Below are 25413 nucleotides of genomic sequence, written 5' to 3'. Positions count from 1 at the left end.
CTCTAGTGAACAATTCAGTCATACATTACAAAAGGCGCGCTTTTCCTAATACAGAGATTGATCACATATCTTAAAAGGCAAAGCATAGTGCAGTTCTTAGCAAGAGGGCAAATACTGAGGAGGTCTCAGCTTCAGGTGCTGATGCTATTTTTTGAACATATGAAGTTACACTCCATTACACTGATCCAGTACCATGTCTGCTCTGACATTAGCTCTCCAAGGCTGAGGCTTTTCTTAGCCCTATGTGAAATTCTCTTAGCTGGAAATGCCAGGGCTTGATCCTTAGTTTGTCTCATGCAAACAAGTGCTTTGCCACTTAGATATGGCCGTGGACTGCGTCTCACAATGGCTGGCTCTGAACATTACACCTCAAGTTGGATAAACTATCGCAAATCATGCTGCCAGCACTTCTTTGTAATATCTGAAGTCACTTAAGTGTTTCATTAAATGCAATTTCATTCCTACTCAAACTCTTTACATATTTTTAACATTAAAGGGCCAATCTAACAAGTAAAGCTTGATGTAGAAATATGATCAATAAGTTGACAAAACTCTTTGCTGCACAATGAGGGTTCCAGGGACTTTAAGTGAGAGTTATAGCACCTAATTCAGGTAGACACATAAGAAAAATGTATTTTTACTGACATTTTAGTCAACTCCTCAGGGTGAGTAAAGCTAGCTAAGTACAGTATAAGGCGAATGAAAAAGGGTACATTTATTATTAATTAGCAGACCAAAAGCAGTATACACCTGTTTACAATGGGCTGGCTAACTATACAGCATGCATTGGGCCAGCCACTGTTGGGAGAAAAAAAGCTGTCTTTTGATCGGATGAACCTTTTGATCAGATATAACAAAGAAATTCTTATATTATAGTTTTTTTAAAAAAAAATTAAATTTTTTTTTTAAAAACACGCCCATGTTCCTGTTGGCTTCAATGATTGACAAGGGAGGGCACCAGGATGCAGGTCTCTTGTTATCCGGTGTGCTTCCTGGGGCATTTGGTGGGCCACTGTGAGATACAGGAAGCTGGACTAGATGGGCCTATGGTCTGATCCAGCAGGGCTGCTCTTATGTTCTTAAGTTTTGAACTCCAGGTAGTCCATACTTCACTTCAAAGCCACAAACTGACGCAAGCAAATAAGGTTCTCCCCAACACAACCTCTGCTTTACAAAATCCTTGAATAAACTTTGCCAGATAGTCCTTTTCGTTGTCTTCACCATGAGTACAAATCTGTAGAAATCTATCTGCTATACTTCTGAACTCCTGTTCCAACCCCATTTACTGTTTCTTGTTCTCTACCCTGACTTAGTCTAGCTCCTCCCTCTCTCCAGCCTCTGCACAGACACAAGGCTACCACAGTAATTCCATTTTGGATTAAAGTCATTCAGGCTCAAAGCTGGAACCTGACCATTCCTTTCTCAGAGTATTAACCATTTCTGAGCTGGCACTGTTTACAAAAAAATTAAAAAAAGCAACGCTGCAGTTTCCAGAATACAAGCCCTTGTAGGAACCTACAGCTCAAAGTTCCAACTGAATTACACCCTCAGTTAACAAAGTACTTTATTTTTCAAAAAGTCATTAATCGTGCGTTCTATTAGAGATAACGAAGATCAGTGTTTCCATGCCTTTGTATTAAAATCTATTTTCCAGTGAATCCCTTGCTAGGTGTTTAACTTTCCTATATATAGTACTTCTCTTTAGAGGTACTTACACCATTTTAGCATGCATGATAACTAAGTTCTCACATTAATATGCTGAACAGAAATTCAGAAGAGAATAGTTATTGCTTGCTTACACTTGTGACGTTAATTGCATTCTTGTCGTAGTATTTCTTTTTCTCATATTTATCCCTGATAAAAAATTCCACAGCTCTGAGATCAGATAACTTAAGGAAAAACAGAAGGTAGACCAAAGAGAGTGTACAGTGCAGAACATTAATTCCACGTTTATATTCGAGGTAAGGTTTTAAAACCAGAACTGAACCTACTGTAAATATCTGCAAGCACATTCAATTTTAATTAATATTTTAACAAAGTCCTCATTCAGTGCTTGATTTCATTTGGCAATTCTTAATACCTCTATTATTCTAGCACAAATGATTTTGACCTACATCTTTAAATCTATGTGAAAACAGTGACTGATTAAGGCAAGCAGAAAATATCTAATATTTCCCCAGCTTCCTTAGTGAATACCGGGAGAGGGGACAGATGTTTCTACAGTAACACAATCTCATCTATGCTGCATCAGCTGCTGTGCACTGTTTACCCTTTCTTACTTGCCATCAATGAATCAGAAGAAATGACTCAAAAGAGAAATAGGGTGCTTGAGTGTGTGGTGGCATCTCAATTCCAAATTCCCCTATATGACTCTATTTGTCTCATTTTTCTCCCAGAGGGCACCCAAAGCTGCTTACAATAATTATTAAAAATGCATACAGTATACATAAAACTATAACACACAAAAATAAATGTCAACAAAATATCAACTACTCTACCATGTTAAAACCCAATCGGCAAGAGTCACAACAAATGAGGATAAGAGCACAGAAATACCAGAATAAATAAATAATAAAGCTACCTCTAATTCATTGGAAATGTCTTGATCATTTAACTGTTTTTTTTCTTTTTCCTTTTCAATTCTCAACTTTTCAGTTTTGCCATTGTACATAATTCATTGTACATAATTCAGAATCATTATGACATTGTGAATATATTGCATAACATCTAAAATACTCTAGCCTTATCCTAGTATGGAAAGACACAAAGGATACTGATCTGTTTGAGGTCTTCGAAAGTTTTCTGGTAGATTTGCTTCATAAAGTAACCTTGCCTTGGTGTTGCCCATCTCCTGCATGCACTAGGAAAAAAAATAAAAGGGGGAAAAGTGTAATTCTCAGTTGAGCATTTTTTATTTGAACAAAATCAATCCCAAACCTGTTCTTGGTTTTGGAGAACTAATTTGATTGCATTATACAGGTATTTTCATTGGCCTAGTTCAGTTGTGTGAGTCACCTTAGGGACCCTTCTAAGGGCCAAAAAAGTGAACTTCCTTCTATTTGGACTCTCTAAATCTGAATGGTGGCAACAAGAACAATCTTCTTCCAGTCAAGTTCCAGTTTATTCAGTCAGTCAGAAGTTCTTTTTACCTGTATTTGTTCTGGTGTCCATTGGTCCAAGTTGACAGACTTGACCCTGGATATATGAACCCCCAGATTTCGATGTATTCCAGCACATCTGATACAAATAAAGACACCTGTGTTCCAGGAAGCCCATCGTGGACCTAAAGAAAAAAGAATCGATTAGTACAATATCTTAGAATATGTTTTATTTCATGAATATAACATACAATTTTGTTTCCAGCCTTCACAGTGGAAGGGTATTATCTGCACAACCTATTTCCACATGTGCTTTCCTACACATGTATGAACGCTTTTTCTTTACTTTCCATTCTGTTGCCCACTGCTGAGGCATCACAAATTGCTTTTCAAACTGAAGAAAGGCAAGGGGAGATCAGATTTCCTGCACTTCAGCATTCAAGGCAGCATATATCACTCTCTCCACTGTCTATCCTTACAATACTGTTAAGTGTTTTATGCAGCTGCCTTGAGTGCCCTTACTGGGAGAAAGGCAGTCCATGTTCAGCACCCTAACCACTGCAAGTCACTAAGACCACCCTGATACACACAAGGGCACCTTGTACACTTCTCTGGATCCGAATTCTGAAGTCATTTATACAGCGCAAACTTAGGGCAAAATTTCACAAATAAAGTACCAACAGCATTTACTCACCTGCCTTTCTCAAATTATGTCATGTGAAGAGAGATCCGTACCTATTATCACAAACATCCACCCAAATGAAGACTTACAAAAGCTTTTTAGAAAATGCTCATATACGTTTACAACAGAAGGAGATCTGTTGCAGAGCAGTCCATAGTGCCTTGCTATCTTACATTGTTACACAGCCAGAAAACAAGAGTTAGTTGTATTCATGCCCTAGAAAAGAAGTTTGAACAAACCAACTACAATAAGGTCCAGTCTGTCTCTGAAAACGACAGCTACCCAAAGGGTATGGTAAGATCATCTGGAAAAGTTCTAAACAACCAACACAGGGCCGGAATATACAACACCACTCTGTGTAACTACAGAGACATGCCAACACCAATTAGGGGCTATGTGGTAAATCCCACACCAGGCCCCCACACTGATGCACTGGGTGCTACCACTGAAACAAGTGCTGAAGTTTCAGAGGTCAGGCAGGCCCAGTGGGTCCTCTAGGTCCTTGGCCAGTGCTCAACCTGGCCAACCTCTAAGAGAGCATTTCAATATACTCTTGGTGGTAACTGCCTTCTATTCACTTGCAAGGGATCAAGTGATATACTTCTAAAGTGCTAGTGATCTTGCAGGCCTCCAAAGATGTGGAGAAAAATTACAAATTCATGTGATTCACATGAAGCTCTTGCTACAAGGAGACATCCACAAAAGGGAGCAATTTAAACCAACATTTTTCTTGGTCCAACAAAATGGTAAACACATGCTCCATATAAGAAGATACTGCTGGTCTTCTGTCCACAGATATAAGGATTACATTTAAGGATTTAGGATTAGGTACTTACTAAATAGGGGGTGGCGAAGAGAACTAGCTGCTTCAAATACTCATTTCAGATCATGACTAACAGACAGTATGATGGCTGTTGACCATGGTTACAGAGAATACAGCACAGGGAATTAATGAAGAATGAGGAGGAGTTGGGGGAAAAAACCATGTAATACCCCTTGTCAGTCATAAATCTCTTAGCAATAGTTATATATGCACTAGTTTAAGTTAATGTGAATCTGCCTCTGCCAAATTATAAACCTAAAATATGTATGGACAATTTTTCATCAGAACCACATGATTTCCTTTTATCATTTTTCTAAAGTTTCAACATAATACAGTTTGTTGTATTAATTAAATCTTTTTGTATGTGTTTTATAGAGCTGCACTATCAATTTTAATGAAGACAAGAAGTCTACTGGACAATGCCTGACACAGGAACTTTCAAGCACACCAGACACAACTTAGTTACTTGATTTCTCAACTTTTCAGTTCTCCAGATGATGACACTAGCTGTTTCCATGGGACACTGTTTTCATCATCTATGGGCACAATCCTAACTAGGCCTACTCAGAAGTAGGAAACTGAGGTTAGGATTGCAGCCTATGTCTGCTATTAAAAAATGGTTTAGCTATTGACTTAAACCAGCATTTTATATTATAGAACTATCCTCTCTTCAGTGTTTGCCTCTTCAGACAAATTCTATTTCCAGGGAGAGCAGAGGCAGTGTTACAAGCTAGGTAGAGGCAGGGCTTGCTGGCACACTTCTCTCAACAGTATCTATGGTTACAATGTTCACAGTTGTATAAGGAGTGAATAGGGTTTCTAAAAACCATACATATTAAATTACTTTCTTGCTGACAGTGTTGACCATTACATGGTTATACATGTAAATATGAAAACGATTCCCCCTTGAAGATGTTTAAATGTTTCAAACTTGTAAGCTATATTTTTATTACCTGTATTGCATATTTGTAGGATTTTGATTCAAATGATGCCTCAATTTAGGCCTCTATTTACTGTTGTTTATTATTAGGCTTGAAACAGATTCCAATCTCAAAAACAAGAGAAAAGCCTCTTTTTATTGTAAGTTTTGAGAGCTTACTTACGGAGGCATACTTACTTACCTTCTAGAACAGGGAACATTGATAAACCAGATGCATTGTGCATGCACACACTTACATAATTACTGTCAAGCATAATACTGTCAAGCATTAGTCAAGCAACATGAAGGTCCTAATAGTACCATGCTATTTTCTACAAACTGTTATTTTCTTTATAGGCAGCTACAATCAGAAGCAGGTCAAAGAGACACACATATCTCTACAGTTAGATCTAGATTCTGACTGTATCTCTGTTGAAAGCTTAATAGCAGTTACCAGACACAGGATGCAACATGAAGAGAACCACAGCATGTGAATATAACACTAATTAGTCAGCATCTAAATCACCATTGTAAAAATCAGAGACAAAAAGACACAAGACAGCTGCAGGGACTAAGTGACATTTTAAGTCATTTTCATGAGGGAACACTTTTTTTCTCTTGATAAAAATTCATTTGAAATGCATTGGAAACATTAATTCTTGCAGCCACCTCTTTGTGTTCTCTTTTATCTGAGTGAGCATTTAACTCCCCCCATTTGCCCATTGAAAATCATCTGCCAGTGCCATATACCCCACATAGTACAGCAACGTGGAGAAGAGCAATTTTCATTAGGGAGATAGGAGGGGGAATTATACACCCCACACTTTTATCCTGATTGGATTCAAAGCCCCATCTAGCTCCTCTAAAAAAAACACAGGAGAGCTAATCATGGATCTTCCAATATCACATCTAGTTACATCCTCAGTCTCCCCTTGCATAAGAGAATATCTTTATAGTCACATGCTGGAGGCTTAATTGGATCTATTTAGATAATCACTGTACAAAAATCTTTGAAGTTTGAGAGAATTTGTGGTGTTTGGGAGATTTGTTCAGTAATGGGAAAACAAACATACCTTGTGCTCAAAAATGAGGCATTCCTCATTTAAAAAAAGAAAAAAGAAAAACTACCTAAGATGGAGGCTCCACACTCCATTGTGGGCCCTCTGTATTCTAGATTTTGTGGGCTATTGTGAACTCCAGTTGCAATCTGGAGCCATTGTGGGCTCCAGTTGCTTGTAAATATGTGTATTCAAACCCTTCTGCTTTGTTGGATGCTTTGCATATAAGGCTTTCCAGATGACTGCAGTCTTTGTAGATTGTGTGAAATGTTGGTTACAGCTGAACAGACAAGTGTCAGCAGATCTAACACTTTCTGCTTACAGCAGGGCTCTCCAGACTTCAGCCCATGGAGCTCTATGGAAAGTGAAACTGAGTCACACTGTAGTGGATCATGCAGCAATCCAATTTGAAGGGTAGGCCAAGAAGTATGCGATGCCACCAGAATAGTCCCAATCCAATGAACATACTATATATACTAATGTACAAGTCAAAAAAATTTATGCCTTAGGATTGAAAGCATGGGTCAACTTATGCATGGGTCAGTATGACAAATAAAGCTTCTGAGAGCAGCTGCCTTGTGAGGTAGGGGTGGGACTGGGCTTAGAAGTAGGAAGCAGGGGTGTGGGAGGAAGGAGCAGTTTTACTTACCAGTAATTGTTCTGAGGCAGCAACAGAAAGCAACAAAAAAGTAGCCATTTTAGATTCTTCTACAGATAGGAAGAGAAGTGAAAGCACTTATGGGAATTGTATTCTGTATGAGGGCTGCTGCTATTGAAGTGCAGCATTGTACACCTCACAAAGCCTAAAACCCATAAGCACCTTCATCTCCCTTCCTGCATAGAGAAGAAGGTAAAATGGCTCCTTTTTTCTTTTTGCTGCTGCTCAGAACAATTCCTGGAAAGTCATTTTCAAAGTGTTTCACCCACCCCTACAGTTTACCCCTGACATCCAAGGGTCATACAAAATTCCATGATTTTTGGCTCAAAATCTAACCCTGACTTATCTGTGAGATCAAATTATAGGCAAATGTTTACTGTGGTCCTTGGCTGAATCACCAGAAGAACTGATACAAGAGCTAGCCAAGAGGCAGCAGAAACTGGTGAAAAATTATCATTCCTGGATTTCACACTACTCTTATCTCTAGGCTAAACAAATGTAGTATTTCACAGTGTTTATGCAGATACTTCTGTTTTTAATTTTAATGGATTTATCCAGTTCTGTGTGTCCTCCATGCAGTGGGTCTTTTTGCCAGAGGAGAGCATAAGAGAAGTGCAATTATACTTCCCCTTATACACCATGGTTTTGTATGAGAATTTGAACAAGTGTAGTATTTGTAGTATAACAAGTATTTGAAAAAGTGTTCACATTTTGAGTTTTGCTTCTATGTTTGTTAATCTCACCCCAGCAGGTAGGCAGAGCTACGAAAAAGATATTGTTCCTTTAACTTTTCCTGTTCCATCTTCGACACACATTTCCATGCTTGATCCAACAAAGAGAACAACATATAGAACCAGGTTTCCACACATATCTCCTGAAACAAGAATCATGTTCCTCAACGGGAACAATACTCAAGTGCGTATTTCACTCAAAGCAATACAGTACAGACAGCAACTGCACATGGATACACATCAAATAAATGCATCCACTACTTTAAATGCAGGAATAGAGGCTTTCTGTGGCTTAAAAGATAAAATGGTAGAGATGAATTTGGGAAAGGCCAGTTCTCCCAAATATGCATACTTTAGGTTACAACAAATTCTCAGCACTGGGCCAGCTTACTGCTCAAGCTTGCCTGCTCATTCATGCAGCTAATGTTTACTAGTAGCCATGGTCCCCATCAGTTAAGGGGGACATGGGTTGTTTCCAAAAAGCAGAACTTCACTGCATAACTTTGAGATCCATTTCATCTGAAGTAACCTTCTTCAGCCATGTTCTTACTCCTATGCTGGGGACCAGAATGTCCACATACGGAAAACCCACTTTATTAAAGTGTGGCATGATCACAGTCTGTTGTATTTTTGTGCACTACAATCAGATCCAACAGCATACAAGTTTCAAGTTTATGAAAATAGGAATTATGCCAGTTAATGCCATACACTATGCCGGTTGAGTACTGTCTTCAACAAGCAGTTAGCATAAAAGCAATAAACTGTAGACAATGGTATTCGTTTCTTTAATGTGACCCAATAACCATTGAATCTACCGCTCTGTACGTAACGTTCTTCCATTAGTGGTTTTTAGACATTGCTGTATTGATTGCTACGTTAGTATAAATGGGTTTTGTTTACTGTAATAAAGCAAAGCTGATGGAATAAATCCTGCCTTAAAGCCTGCTCCAAAGCAGAGCCTTCTTTAAGTGTTTACAGTGCACATTTCCCAACACAACTGTCAGGATCTTGAGCCCTTACAAACAGACACATTTGCAATGTGATGCTATGCATGTACACAATGAAAGAAAATTCCACTATACTCAAGAAAACTGAAAATTCTGTGAAAACCCCAAATGCGTACTTCCTCTTATGCTTGAATACCAGTGGCTCAGGACTTTAACCACTTCCTCAATTCACAGGCAACAAATATCATTTACAAAGCTAATACCTATCCTGTAATATAGTAGCCTAGTCCAGTTCTACAATCTGAACTACCTGGAAATCCTTGACGAATCCTGGACAAATCTACCAGGATTTAGGATTTGGCATGGACTGCAGGTTCACATGCATCTTGCCTCCATCTATACCTCACATGCACGAAACCCACCCCTTTCTGTCTGAGCGCAGCAATACATACCACATTGGCAGAAGATAAGAGTAGGTTCTTCAATAAGCTGAGGAGGAGCCCTAGTCTTGAAGAACACCAAAACTAGAGAGAGAAGAAGGCCAGGCAAAGAGGAACTGTGATCTCCTTCTATTACATCTCCTGAAATGGATCAGCATTAAAACTATGAAAAATCAGGAAATACAATTATATATGATGTTGTCCACCACCAAATATTTTAAGGCACTAGTTCTCAAACTTTTTAGAGGTCCTAGAGGCTGCTACCTGATTTATAAATGCCAAAGGGTGTGGCTATAATGGTGATTGGGCAGCACTGCCCCTCCCCAGTAGTATCTTATTTAACCCTCGATGAACATATCCTAACCTGGCCTGTCAGTTTCACAAATCACCAAAAACTGGGTCCCTGACCCACAGTTTGAGAACTGCTATTTTAAGGGATGTTCCTTACTCTAGAACAGGGGTGCCCAAACCCCGGCTCTGGGGCCACTTGCAGCCTTCAAGGACTCCCAATCTGGCCCGCTGAAAGCCCCCAGTCTTCAACGAGCTCTGGCCCTCCAGAGACTTGCTGGAGCCCACGCTGGCCTGACGCAACTGCTTTCAGAGTAATGGCCAACTGTTTGATCTCTCGTGTTAGATGTGGAACAAGGGCTCCCTCCACTGCTTGCTTTTTCACATCTGTAATGCAGCAGTGCCAGCAAAGGAAAGACCTTTGCCAGACCTTCATTCATTCATATAAGTTCCATCTCTAATGTATTCATTTATGTAAGTTTATTCAAATTTGAAATGTAAATTAACTCTTTTTTTCCTGGCCCCCAACACAGTATCAGAGAGATGATGTGGCCCTCCTGCCAAAAAGTTTGAACACCCCTGCTCTAGAATATAACACGGGAACATTTTTATTTCCACACCTGTGGACTATCATGAATATTCTGAGCCTATTAATTATTTATAAGCAGCAAGTTACTGTCAGTCACAGACAGTCACGACAAAAGTCACTTTGTTATACAACTACTTTTCTCTGTGATGAACAAAATGAACAGAGAATCATGTAGCCCCTTAAAGTCAAACAGAGCATAAGACATGTCCACCCATTAGAGCCAATGGGGCTTACTCCTAGGAAAGTGTGGATAGGATTGAGCTGTAAAACTCATATGAAGCTACATGAACCTTAAAGAGTTGGGTCAAAAGCAATCTGTGACAGTTGTATTCAAATTTCAAAATATAAGTAAAACAATTTTTTTGTTTGTACATCAATAGTGTTTATAGTTTGTACATATATAGTTTGTACATCGAAGTGGCAATAACACTATCCTCATATTTAACACCTGTTAAGGGAAAAATCTTTGATCTCAAACCCTAAGAAACAATCCAATTTGTAGACACATTATCGTTTAAAAGGAGAGTGCAGTGTTAACTTCTGAAGTTTTTTGGGAGGAGCTGAACTCAGGTCATTGTGCAATAGACTAATGCTGCAATCCTAACCACACTTTCCTGAGAGTAAGCCCCACTGAACAAAATAGGACTTACTTCTGAGTAGACATGGTTAGGAATGTGCCCTAAGATGCCCACCCTCCTAGATAAAATGAGTGTGTGCAGCCTATTATGCAGGATCGCAAGCAGAATTTCAATCATGCAGAGGTGCTGCTGCAGCCCCTTCCCTCCCTGGAAAAGGCATTCATGAGAATCAGAAGATCCTGAGAATGTGGCACAAGGGGCTGCAGTGGAAGAGAGAAATTGGTAGAAACCCAACTACACTGATAAAATGGGCATAATAGAAACCTGGTGAAATGCAAAGAACCTGTGGCATTCCAGGCCACAAACTCTTTAGGAGAGCAGGAGGTCTGGTCTAGATGACAGAGTCACTGTTAAGCTTGAAGATTTAACATGTTCAGGTCATCAGTTCAAGATCACCAGAAGTCTCTGTGAGTGGTGAGACCTTGAAAGCTGACAAGCCAGGCCCTTTTGGGTGGAAGCCAAAGAAAGCCAGCTCCAGCTCTTTCCTTGAGAGGGAAAGCAGCCATCTTTCAGCATGGGAGACAGCGTTTCACCAGACCATGAGAGAACCACCCGGACTGAAGATTGTTCTTGAAAAATAGAACTTATTTGTGATTGTAGAGAAAGTCTGCCTGCGTAAAGTGCCTTGAATAAAACCAAAGGAGTAATCCAATGGCAAAAAAGGCAGAATATAAATACCAGTTGTTGTTGTTATTGTTATTATAGGAGAGGCAGGAAGTGGCACCAGCATGTAATCAGTCTGTGGAACTCCTTGTCATAGGATGGTGTGATGGCACCTGGCCTAGATGCCTTTAAAAGAGGATTGGACATGTTTATGGAAGCAAGGTTCATTACAAGTCATGATGATTTCATGCAATCTCTGGGTTTTAGAGGTAGCCAATCTCTGAAAGCCAGATGCAAGATTCAGGTATCTTGTTGCCTGTGTGCTCCCAGAGGCATCTGGTGGGCCACTACAGGAAGCTGGACTAGATAGGCTCCTGGTCTGATCCAGCAAGGCTCTTCTCATGTTGTTATAGACTGGAGGCACTCCACCTGCAGCAGTGCCTTCCATACATGCAAGGGGTTTTCTGTATCCTGTCCATCATTTATTAGACTATCAATATTCATCTGCATTAACCAGCATTAATGTCCATAATTTCCAGTTCAAAGTGCATCACTTTGTTTCTCCACTACCTCAATGTAAATTAACACAAGTTTCCACTTGGACACTGACATCATGATACGTGCTACTTTACAAAGAAAAGTGACAAAGAGCACATGCACACATGCAGAAGACAGGTACAGTAGATTACAATTAGAACACATACTATTCTGCCATCTCTTCCCCAGCCTAACTCTCATGCATCCTTTAGTAGCCTACAGTACAAAAAATTTCTCATCTGAGTTTTGTGGGTCTCTTATTCTACCCATTGGCACACCCAGCATCATTCATGGTACACGTTCCAAATATTTCCATCATTTTACTAGAGGCCTCTGAAGATCAAGCATTGTGGAAGTCTATTGAGGTTCGCTTTGTGAACTTTGTTGAAAAGCGGTATATAAACACTGTTAATAATAATAATAATACTACGTTTGAAACAAGATTTTCTGTGGTAATTTCCCTCAGCACTTCTTTCCAAAGCTATTTTGAAGTTTTCTGCCTCTAACGAATAGCTTTTTTACTTCCTTTCAACAGAGTCAAAAGTCTCGTATCTAAAATCGTATGCTGATGATTTTAAATAAAACCAGATTTCTTTTCAGCCACCCTACCTGCCAATTCATTTCTCCTATATATTTTACAGCAGCTGCATACTACTGAAATACCTGAGAGAATTATCCCAACTGCCTTTTAAACTCAGAATATGCTCAACATACTTTTCCTATTACTTACATAATCATTTTTGCCTTCTTTTTACAAGTTCACCCTCTAAGTATTTCTGATTAGTAGCATATCCCTTTCAGTAAATCAACAGCTAGCACCAGCCTACTTAAAGATGACTCATTTCTATCCCTTGCTTGGTATGATGGAGGAAGGGCATCACAATAAAATGACAAGGAAGTTCTAGGTCAAACATTACATACAAAGCCTGTTTCCCTGACTTTGAAATATAACAGGATCTAAACCACACAAAGAAGCATGGGCTGACTCATAGAAGTCTCCACGCCACCCTTCCCTGACAATTAGTGCTGTAACTGTTGAAATATGGCATTTATTCTGAAATGGTTTTTAAATAAAATTATGTGTAAGAAAAGTGTACTAACATTTCTAGACCAACATTTCATGAGTAATTACTAAAATTATTTTTAAAATACCACCATCCTGCCATCCAGCTTGACAATTTCCAGAGTAGTTTATATTGTATAAAAATGTTACACACACTCAAACAGTAGAAAAATTAATGAATACACAAAAACAGCAGAGCAAATTAGAAGGATAAACCCAACCTTATGGCATGATTAAAGAGTATGAATAAGTAAAAAGGTCTTCCCTTGGCACTGGAAAGATGAAACTTGGCACCCAGCAAGGCTGCTGGGGGACAGTGTTCCTCAGGTGCCATGCCACAACTGCAAATTCCTTCCTCCAATCACCAACAGTCTAACTTCTGAAGCAAAGAGTACCCTGAGAAGGTCTTCAGAAGATGATCTTACATTCAGGCAGGTTCATGTGGGAGTAGTTGGCCCTTGGGACCCAGGGCCCAAGCTGTTTAGGGTTTTAAAGATAAGCACCAGCAACTATGAATTGCTCTTGAAAAACAGACCAACAGTCAGAAATGTTGTTTGAGAAATGCTGAGATATTCCATTCAGCCAGTCCCAATCAACTATCTAGTAATCTCATTTTGGACTAATTTCAATCTCCACGACATCAAAAACAGCCCAACATACAATGCATTCCAGTAGATTACAGAGATAGGCTGAACTCTTTCTCTTCAGGAATGCTGCAACTGAAGCAGTAGCATCAGCTAATGGAAGATACCTCAAGTCACAGATGTAACATGGGCATCCAAACAGAATGAAGCATATAAAAAACAATCCCAAGCTGCAAATTGGATCCTTTAGGGGAGTGCAGCCCCATCCAAAATGGATTGAACACAACTTCACAGGACAAATGAGCCATTCAGTAACAGGGTTTCTATCTTGTCTTGACTGAACTTCAGTTTGTCGAATCCCATCCAGTCCCATCTTGATTCCACATACCGATTCCCCACCTCAATAGCTTTAGTTGAATCTGATGAAAAAGAAGTAGAGCTGGGTGTCAAAAACATACTGATGGTATCTCATTCCAAATCTCTCTATGACAACACCCAGCAGTTTCATGTAGATGTTATACAGCTTGGGGAACAAAATAGGAGGTCTGCAGAACATGATAGCAGAAGCACCAAAGAGCAAAATAATACCAACCCAGCAACATTTTCTTGAACCAGCTGGCCACAGAAACAAAGCCACCCAAGTACAATGCCTCCCAATCCAGACAACCAGTCCAGAAAAACACCATAGTATTGAAAACTGCTGAGAACTCCAGCAGAATTAAAACTGTAACTGATGACAGAGAAAAATCCTGCCATTTCAAATATCTGGATATAGAGACCACCCGTTTTAGCAGATCACTGGGTTCCCCCACCCCAGTCAATCACCTTTTATCATATAAAAACTGATTTACTGGCACATTCAAAACCACAAGATCCTCCTCATTACCCCCCCTTCCAAATTCCTTTTGGTTTATATGCTTCTACAGCACAATATTCTGCTTTTAGCCCAATGCAGTCTGAATTCAGTTTAAGCTGCACACAGACACACAGAAAAAGTTAAAAATTGCCTGGTATGTTCATTTTATAGCTGTGATAAATGCTCCCACAGCTATAATACAGGCATACCCCGTATCTGTGGGGGATATGTTCATGCCATTGCTGATACCCAAAACTGCAGATAGTAGCAAACCCTACTCACATCACCTTCATGACTCACCTCTCTTTATTTGTGAACAGGAGAGGAAGTTGGCAGACAGACAGTAAGAACACTAGGCTCCACTTTCTGTTAGTGTACTCACTCACCTCCTCTAGTGTTCCTCGAGTCTAGTTTCTCGCTGTTTGCTTCCTTTTCTGAAGCAAAAAGGAAGAAAAAGCTTCCTTTTGCAAACAAAGACAGGTGAGTCATGAGTGTGATGGAAGAGGGGGAATTTGAGGACTATGGATAAGTGAAACTGCAGATATAGGACCCGCAGTTACACAGGACTACTGCATGTCTATTTCCATTTCCCATTTACACCAAGCATGCACATATGTATTTCTCACTCAAGATGAATAAGCATACTAATCTTTTTGCTAAGCCATTAATATTTCTGCCCAAGGTTGTATATATGCAACAGGGGCCAAATGTGTGCACCTATGGGAGGGGAAGAAATGGATTAATGTAATCATTAATTCATTAAATGAAAGATGTCCAGAACCCACCACTTCTAGCTTAGAAGTCTTTCCAATATGCACAGAGCTCATTGTAGCTATTGCAGCTCACTGTAGCTGAATTCAACTGAACCTACTTTCAAGTGTAGATGTTGAAATACCAGGTCAATGGACCTTACTTCCAGGTAATATGCTTTGAATTCCAGCTTCAGCCCTTAAGTAATAGACATTTGGAAATTCCTGCCATTTCAACACACTGAATCACAGGCTCATCCTCAGGGGTTTACACAATGTAACCATCAATTCAAATAATGACTGAAATACGAAAGGACCACACAATTCTGTAAACCCAAAGAGGCGATGGGGCTTGAGGATTCTGAACAACACATTCTCTACCATACCACAAAGCAAAACTCTTTGAAACTACAGGAAATTCTAACAGTAGTTCATAATATGACATGAGGGTCAGCTATACGAAATAAAAATGTCCCCCAAAAAAGGCAACTACAGTACATATTTCCAAAATTCTGGCACATCTAAACTAGTGTGTTGGATCCCAGCTGGTATCATCCCTGATTCAGGGGTGAGTGCATGGGTTGGGTGAGCTCTGGGCCTAAGAGCAGTTTTTTAAAGGGCACAGAAAATGTTGTTAAAAGCTTTACTTCTTGGCCACGGTGAAGAAGGAAACAACATGTAACACATGCACACATACAGAAAGACACATCAGTGTCAGGATGCTGCATCCCTGATGATGATTTAGCTAGACTGGGTTTTAACCCCTGCTAACTTGGTAAGAGGCACTTTTTCAAGTAGGTGCTCCTCTGATTAATCAGGGGGAGAGTAACTGGCCCTCCTCACCCCAGCAGTGTCAGGGGACATTCACTAAAATTGAACGTTGGGAGAGTTAGGACAAACGAAAATATTTCTTTATCCACCGTGTGATTAGTTGGTGGAACTCTTTGCCACAGGATGTGGTGATGGCATTGGGCCTAGACGGCTTTAAAAAGGGATTGGACAAATTTCTGGAGGAAAAATCCATCACTAGTTACAAGCCACGATATGTATGTGCAACTGCCTGATTTTGGAAGTAGGCCACCTCAGAATGCCATATGCAAAGGAGGGCATCAGGATGCAGGTCTCTTGCTGTCCTTTGTGCTCCCTGCACATCTGGTGGGCCACTGTGAGACACAGGAGGCTGGACTAGATGGGTCTATGGCAGCGCTTCTTTAACTGGGGCATTGCGGCGCCCCAGCCAGAGGGCCCTGGACTCTGCCCCCTTAAGCAGAGCGATCGCGCTTTGGCCTGAGTTAGGGGGGCTCTTCTTATGTTGTCTGCTGTTGCTCCTCTGAAACTTTTAATATTGTGAGCCCTTTTGGAACAGGGAGCCATTTGGTTTATTTGACTTTGTAAGCCGCTTTGTGAAATTTTCATTGAAAAGCAGTATATAACTGGGTGAGAGGCACTTTTTCAAGTGAGTGCTTCTCACCCCAGCAGTGCCTTTTCTAGTGGCTGCCTGCTGGTGTTCTTTTGCATCTTTCTAGATGGTGAGCCCTTTTGGGGCAGGGAGCCATTCAGTTATTTGATTTCCTTTATAAACCACTTTGTGAACTTTTTGCTGAAAAGCAGTCTATAAATACAGTTAATACTACTACTACTTATGATCATAATAAATACAGGTATGTGCCAAGTAACAATGGGGACATGTTCTATCCCTGTTAGGCGATTAGGTCATTAAGTGAACATTCAGTCCAATCTACTGCTTTTGCTGCGTAAGATGACACTCCCTGCCGGACACTTGCTGGCTGCACAGGCTACTGGAGATAGACTGCCTCTTCTTTGCATTAAGAGGCCCTCTGTTGTGGAAACAGACACTCTGCTGCAGGCTGTGGGAGACTCGACTGCCTCATTAGGAGCATCTTTACTGCGCTTTGACCACCGTTGTATATGCGGTCCGTCACTAAGCAGATGGTTGTTAAGTGGCACACACCTGTACTGTTAATGATGATGATGATGGTAAGTGACAAGGCCTTATCAGCTGTGGTGGCACAGGGGCCATGAAAGCAGACAGGCCTTCCAAGGGAGTCATCACCCACTTCCATTCTCACGTTCACCCCGCAACACGCAAAGAAAGATGATGCCCACTCACTCCCTCCCTCTCACTCACACACCTGGCACTGAGGAAGCCACGCCCCCGAGCCCCTGGCCCGCCCGCCCGGCCCCCGACGCACCCTTGGCCTCGCAGTCGGCGCAGTACTTGTTGTCTTCCTCCCGCAGGAGCCTAGCCAGGATGGCCTGGTGCTGCTCGTTCTGCTTCTGCGCCTTCTCCCGGCACGAGCGGGTGGACATGGCGGGGGGAGGGGCGGGAGAGCGAGGGGGCCTCAACACCCGCGCGGGAAGAGAGCGAGGAAAGGAGTCCGCCGGCGGGGCGCGCAGCAACAGAGAAGCTGGTAATGCGGTAGCCTCAACGCTTCCTCCTCTTCCCGTCACGGAGCGCGCGCCGGCTCGACCAATCCGCGGCGGCCGGGAAGCCGGGCAAGGCGAGGCCGGGAGGGAGGAGAGGAGGAGGCTCCAGCGCCGCCACTTCCTCAACCGGAACTACTCGAAGCCGGCCGCTCCAACAGCTTTCTCGTGACGCGCCTTCTGCCTCTCTCGCGGCAAAGTAGTCCCTGGGCGGACCTTCGGGGACGCGCTTCGTGCGCTCCACCCCCGTGAGGTCCCCTGGGCGCCCACACCCCCAGGGGGTGAGGTGGCTTCCTCTGGCAGGCCTGCTCGGAGGCTGCTGCCGACTCAGACGCTGTGGCCAGCAGCCGCCCTGCCCTGCCCTCTTGGCGGTGACTCGTCAACCGCCACCCACAGGGAGCGCTGCATGGCATGGCAGTATCCATCCGCCCAGGGAGGCTGCACAGAGACGTCCTTGTGGCGCTGGAGCGCAGAAGATCCCGCTAGCTCAGGCCGGGTACGCACCTGGCCCACCTCCTGCGTCTCTGGCCCACCAGGGAGCACACAGGCCCACAAAAGACCTGCCTCCTGGTGTCTCCCTTGGCAGCTGAACAGAAGAAGAGCCCCGCTGGCTCAGGCCAGGGACCCACCTGGCCCACCTTCTGCGTCTCAGTGGCCCACCATAGCACACTCAGTGGCACACAGGACCACAAGAGACCTGCCTCCCAGTGCCTTCCTTGGCAGCTAAACAGAAGAAGAGCCCACTGATCAGGCCACAGACCCCCCTGCTCCAGCCTCCTACACCCCACAGTGGCCCACCGAATGCCCCAGGGAGCACCCAGACAACCAGAAACCTGCATCCCAGTTCCCTACCCTGCATCTGGCATGCTGAGGTAACCCACTTCTGAAACCAGGAGGTTGCACACACACACATCACAGTTTGTAGCCCATGATGGAGTTTCCCTCATAAATTTGTCCACTTCCCTTTTAAACGCATCCAGGCCAGATGCCATCACCATATCCTGTGGCAAGGAGTTCCACAGAGTAACAACACTGGATAAAGAAATACTTTCTTTTGCCTATCCTGACTTTCTCCGACACTCAATTTTAACACCTCTAACCTGGTTCTGGTGTTGTGTGAGAGGGAAAAGAACGTCCCTCTATCCACTTTATCCATCCCCTGCATAATTTTGTATGTATGTATATAATTTTGTATGTCATGTGTTGTCGTCGTCCCCTCAGGTGCCTTTTTTCTCGACCAGTGGAAAATAGAAAAAATGTAACAGCCGGGCAGCCCAATCCTGAAATAATGCCATCAGGGTAAGCACATGCACTGTCACAAACATGCCATAAAGCACAACGTGGCAGTGTGGACTATTGTGGTGCAGCAAGACACCCAGCTCCTGCAAAGGACAAGTGTGCACCAGAACAGGTAAGCTCTGCATGGGCCAGTGAAAGGGCAGGGAGAAGATGGAATGAGGGTGGAGAGGGGGTGTAATGGAATGAGGGCAAGGGAGGAGGATGGATCAGGCCTGGGAGAGTGTTGATTTGGTGGCAGTGGCCTCCACCATATCCTATCCCCCTGCTAGGCCTAATTTTCCTAAGTGAGGTGCTCGGACTTCCACCATCGATTTTGCTGGCATAAGCTCAGTAGCAGTTGCTGGGGCTTATCTTGGGGTAAGAGGAAATGTCCCCTTATCTCAGGGAGATCTCCAGCAGCCTCTCTACCCAAGCTAGATACAGTGCAAGCTGTTGTGGTATCACTGCATTGCAGTGCAGGAAGTTAGTTAGGATTGCACTGTCAATATCACAGCCATGAAAGGCAGGAAAAGCTCTGTTATAGAGATTATTTGTGTTTCTGCACTGGCGTGGCATGGGTGGTGTGCCTGCAAACTTCAGTTCAAGCTTCTTTTTAATAGATTCTAAGATCAGAAGTGACCGCAAGGATTCTATTTTACAGAACAGGAGAATACATTTGTCTCCTCTATTGTATTATTAATATTATCAGCTTTATATACAGTGTAAATTATATTGGTATTAACAATCTTTAAAAAGCAGAGCTCCTGTTACACTCTCTGTGTGACAGAATATGGGGAAACTAAACAAAATTAATAGCAAATATTAATGCTTATATTGTGGGCTATCATTACCTTACGCTGGGGTCAGAGCCTGACCTTCCTGCCTGATTGGGCAAGGAAGTGTCTTTGTAACTCCTCCTCTCTCCCCCCTAGCAAACCTTAACATTTGCCTGTCTAATGAGCCACACTAGCTGTCACCTAGGCGTTCCTGTTCTCCAGTGAATCTGGAGGAATTGTGAAAAGATGTTGAAAAGATACTAATCTCACTTGAGCTTGTGGCTCAGAAATAGCCAGTCTTCTAATGGAACCAAAATATGCTATCGGAAGATACAAAGGTAAATTCACAGGTAAGTGAACATCTACAGTTGAAATTTGTGTGCGTTCAAAAGCAAACATTGTTTGGAGACAAAGGGTAGTGCACTGGTAGATCTTAAGTGGGCGAGCTGGGCCTTTGTTTGCTCAGGCCCTTGTATTTTATTTCAGCAAGCAGAACTTGATCTCAGGAACCCATCCTGAAACACTGACGCAATTGTTGATCTGATCAGTTTGCCTCTCCAGTTCACATAATCCTCTGCAGGAAATGGCAACATCATGCATCTGCTCAACAAAAGAGAGAACTGGTTTTGTTTAAAAGATGAAGCCCTCTTGGCCCTTGTTTCCCTTTCAGAAGTCTGAATCCCAATGTTATGTGTCGTGGTCAATTTACATAATCCATAGTCAAATGGTAAGGTATGAATAAGGAATATGTATTCATTTGATGGGTGTACTACTGCAGGTACACTGCTCTCTACACCCCTGGTAACAGATTCTTTTATTAATTGTTGTGATCATTGGATCCCTTACTTGTTGTGACCCACTGATAGGGACTCAGTGCCTGGCATTTGTTACCAATCAAAATTGGAAATAAAGCGGAATACCCTATTAAACGTATTGTAAATATCTAACACTGTACAGTATCTTTAAATACATTTTCAAACGTTTATTGGAGCTTTTATAATTTATTTCTTGCCTGTTAAATATTGCCACCATCAGAGTGAGGGTGGTGTCATGGTTAATATTGGAGTAGGTCTTGGGGAACTTGAGCTGAAATCCCCATTCACCCATGAAACTCACTGAGCTAGTCAACTGCTCACAACCTAGCCTTCCTCACAAGGTGGTTGTGGAGGTGAACTGGGAAGGGGAACTATATATGCTGCATTGATCTCTCTGGAGGAAGGGCCAGATAAAAATGCCCTCCATCATATCATAGGGAGAACGCTCCACTCTCTGTTGCAGAGAAACCAGATTCACAGAGATGCATAAATAACTAATCCAGCAAAGAAAAAGCAACCTTCAACTGGCAACTATCTGTGAAAGCTAATAGCCTGTAAAGCATTGCTTGTAGTTTTCTCCACTTTTATTAACACGGGGTGGTGGTGTAAGTTACTTTCCCAAAGCTGGAGTTTCTTCAAGCCTCCCACCACTCATATGGTGTAGTGACTCAGCAGGAAAACAGAATCCCATTGCCTCTGTACTGGCTGAGGGACATCTGTTCTCTCTTCCAAGCACACATGGATTTCTTGCTGTTCTTTATCTATTTTGATGCTCCTAGACTTCTTCAGAGTTTCATAGCAAGGGCTTCTGTATCTGTGCAGCACATCTTTATTTAGATTTGAAGCATACCCAATCCCAGAAATTCAAAGAAACACCCTTTCCCCACATTTAAGATGAGCAATTCTGGCTTAGAGGCAACTTTTCCCATGCTAGCCAGGACACTGCTGAGCAAAGAGTTGAACTCAGTTCTTCCACTTGCAGTCCTCTATTCACTCTTCTGAGTCACTGGAGGGAGGCTGCAATTCTTAATATACCTACTGAGATATATGTTGCAGCAGAGTTAAGGTATTGGTCTTTTTAATGTCCAGATATGTTATAGCAGGGGTGCCCAAACCCCGGCTCGGGAGCCACTTGCAGCCCTCAGGGGCTCCCAATCTGGCCTGCAGGGAGTCCCTAGTCTCCAATGAGCCTCTGGCCCTCTAGAGACTTGCTGGAGCCCATGCTGGCCCGACGCAACTGCTCTCAGCATGAGGACGACTTTGACCTCTCACCTGAGCTGTGGGATGAGGGTTCCCTCCACTACTTGCTGTTTCACATCTGTGATGCAGCAGTGGCAGTGAAGGAAAGGCTGACCTTGCTTTGTGCAAGACCTTTTATAGGCCTTGAGCTACTGCAAGACCTTCATTCATTCATATAAATTCCATCTCTAATACATTCATTTATGTAAATTTATTCAAATTTTAAATGTAAATTCTTTTTTTCCCCGGTCCCCGACACAGTGTCAGAGAGATTATGTGGCCCTCCTACTAAAATGTTTGGACACCACTGTGTTATAGGATTGTTCTTAGCAAAATGTCAGACTCGGAAAAGAAGACCAACAACCTATCAGTAGGAGTCTGGGTGGGAATAATATGTGTCTTGCACCTCAATAGTATAGAGCCAAGATGGTGTAGTGGTTTAGGTGCTGACCTTAGACCTGGAAGATCTAGGTTCAAGTCCCCACTTAGCCATGAAGCATCCTGGATGACTTTGGGCCAGTCACTATCTCTCAGCCTTGCCTACTTTGCAGGGAAGAAGGGGAGGAACTATGAATACCACCTGGAGTATATAAAAATGTAAAAAATAAATATGTATAAACATATTATATGATCCACATAATTATTTCATACATTAAGAAATTAAAATTTCCCTGGGCATTTGGTGGGCAGCTGTGAGATACAGGAAGCTGGACTAGATGGGCCTATGGCCTGATCCAGTGGGGCTGTTCTTATGTTCTTATGTTCTCAGCCCTTGTCCCAAGCTACCCATTCCCTGTCCATTACTAAATTCCACATTGCTACAAAACCTTCTGAATTCACATGAATAGATGCAGTAGAGTTTTTAAAAATTTCATGGCACCATGTAGCAGTGAGTCATTTGTCTGCCATGAGTCTTACAGGCCAATCCAAACCAACTTTCCAGTGCCAGTGTAACTGTAATGCAACCCTGAAATAAGGGAACAAACATTCCCTTACTTTGAGAAGTCCTCCGTGACTGCCCCTTCAGTGGTTTCAATTTTGTACTATCTAGTTATGGACTCTTGTCTTAGCTTCATGGCTCTTTTCCCTTTTTTTGTTGTCCTTCTTAGGACACTTTTCTGCCTCTACATCCTGACTCAACTTCAGTCCTTCCTGCCTGCCTGCCTGCATGTCAGCAGGAGAGAGTCTCCGAGTTCTATTTTCTCCTCATAGCTTGGAGACCCAGCTGGCCCTGGCTGATCAGAAGAGGCTCCTGCAGCTTCAAGTGTTCCTGACCCCTTGCCCCCGATAATGATGTGTCACAATTCAATCTTGTGGAAACAAATGCACCACAACAAACAAGACTTGCCTGAGCCTCTGCAGACTCATTTTCCTGATATCCAAAGCACAAACAAATTTGGAATGATCATGTAGCTATCGAAAAACATATACCTGACAGTTCATACATGTGCAATTTCAGATTTCTCTCTGCAAAGCACTGAATACATAGAACTGATGGAACAAGTGATACTTCATCATAAAATACAGGTCTTTTTCTCTTAAAACTCTTCTCAAAAGGTTTATATAGGGCCCATTACATCTCCTGCAGGCTCTGGCCAACAAAAGTGCGTACAGTTCAGAGTCACATGTCTAGATTGCTGATGCGTATTTATTGTCCTCTCTTCACTTCAGTCTTTTCTACTGATCATTGCTCCCTAAAACTGTCCTCAGAATTGTCAGTGTTACCATAGCCACTACCAGGAATTTTTCATTTGAGGTGAGCATTGAGGGCCAAATCATATGTTACATGGGAGATCTTTGACTAACTCCCAAATATTTTTGTTTTGACTTTAAAGCAGTCCAAAAGGGCTTCAGATTTGATCAGCACAGTGCTCTGGGGAAGGGGTGTTTAAATCTTTTCCCCTGTGCTGCTTTTCTGATCTAAGCTGACCCATCACAACTGCTGTTAGAACAAATTAGAAGAAGTCTAAGGCCTTAATTCTATACACACTGTCCTGGGAATAAGCTCAATTGATCACAATGGAACTTACTTCTGAGTAGACACACATAGGATTGTAGACTTTGAAGAGCGCCAACAGTAAATTCATATGCCATTGAGTTAATTTGAACCTCACAGACATTCATTTTATAATGAATAAAAATTGAACTGAATGAGTTCTGTTTTTCATTCATTCTGAAACGTATACACATTTGACTCTGAGCATAGTTACATTAACAGAATATCAGGATGGGAAGACGAGTTGCATGGCAGTGTGCAGGGGAGTCTTAAAGTGCCAGTGATTCCTCAGCAGGTTTGGAAATTTCAATGTGATGTAGTGCATCTGTAGGAATTGTAGTATTTCTGTAGAAAATCACATCCTTGAGTGACATCTATGAGTGCCAATGCACAAGGATTTGCAACCATATATTCAATCTGGGGGTTTATCCGTGGAAAAAGTTAGACCAGGAGTGTCAAACCTGTTTCATATAGTGGGCTGAATAGCAATAACCCTCCTCAAGTGCTGTCAGTCATCCTTCAGTTGTCTTCTCATGTCTGTAAGAAATTCTAACAGCAGATGCTAGCTCAGAGGGGTGGATTTTCTCCCTGATGGTTTGCCCTTCTGAGGCAGTAAACTTCCTACTCCTGCAAACCTTGCCTGGGAGACATTTCAGGATGTTGTCTCACCTCTTCTGAGAGCTCAAATACAGATATATAACCATGTGAGTTTTCCAACCTGTGGGATGTTCAAAACCCACGTGGAAAATTCTGAACTCACAGATTAACTGCCCAATCCTAACTAAATCCCCCCCCCCCCCCACTGATCACTCACACACGAGGAAACTCATGTGGGTTTTGCATCCAAATGTACTCCAGTACATCTGTGAGAAATGCTGATTTCCAGGTAGGTTTTTACACATCTGCTCGGGGCCTAAAAATTGAAGAAGCCAGGTTTAAATCTTATCTAAAGGTGGTGGCACAACCAAATGATCTCTGCAAATCTAAAAAAGCTATGGAGGAGAGGAAAATGTGGGATGTATTCTGTAGATTTACTTAAAAGACTTTTTGGAAAAAGAAGAACAACCAACCAACATGCTATATGATGCATCAGCCTGCTTGTGGAAACATTTTTATCAAGAAAATGTTTTCAGGGAACCATAACGAACAGATAAAAAATGCAGATACCCCATTAGCTATCTTGCAGTTCACAGCTAAAAATAAAATTTTTTAAAAAGTGTCATTTCACACAATACAAAGTGTTAGCAGCAGTTTCTAGGTGCATATTTTCAACTGCTGTGTGCCCAAACGCACTCATCTCCTCCACCAGTATTATGCTGTTCACTCCAATGACAAAAGGCAGACATGGTGCAAAGAAGTCTTTCAGTATAATATGAGGAAGCCCTACCTGAAAATCATGTGCTATAGGGCGCAATCCTAACCAGGTCTACTCAGAAGTAAGTCCTATTTTGTTCAATGGGGCTTACTCTCAGGAAAGTGATTAGGATTGCAGCCTTAGTCGTACTTTGTTTGGCTTATTCCAACAAGTCTTGAGTGAGGGTATCAGAAATTGTACTCTGATCATGTTAGTTCTAACAATAACCAACACAGATGGTTAACAG

General features: G+C 42.1%; 1 protein-coding gene across 3 annotated transcripts in view; it reads right to left on the bottom strand.

The window, feature by feature from the left end:
- SMAP1 (small ArfGAP 1) overlaps positions 1-17724 on the bottom strand; it is a 68586-nt gene extending 50862 nt beyond the window's left edge. For all 3 annotated transcript variants that reach the window (XM_066612427.1, XM_066612428.1, XM_066612429.1), the window contains exons 1-4: positions 17477-17724; positions 3150-3283; positions 2775-2860; positions 1800-1875 (exon numbers count right to left, since the gene is read on the bottom strand). In XM_066612427.1, the coding sequence (XP_066468524.1) occupies positions 1800-1875; positions 2775-2860; positions 3150-3283; positions 17477-17594 (414 nt within the window). In that variant the 5' untranslated portion in view covers positions 17595-17724. The remainder of the gene's footprint in view (positions 1-1799; positions 1876-2774; positions 2861-3149; positions 3284-17476) is intronic.
- Positions 17725-25413: the final 7689 nt, after the last annotated feature.

The sequence above is a fragment of the Tiliqua scincoides genome, chromosome 1 (genome assembly GCF_035046505.1).
Source record: "Tiliqua scincoides isolate rTilSci1 chromosome 1, rTilSci1.hap2, whole genome shotgun sequence".
Taxonomy (NCBI): domain Eukaryota; kingdom Metazoa; phylum Chordata; class Lepidosauria; order Squamata; family Scincidae; genus Tiliqua; species Tiliqua scincoides.
Note: the sequence above shows the minus strand (reverse complement) of the source record. Positions and strands in the feature narration are given on the sequence as shown.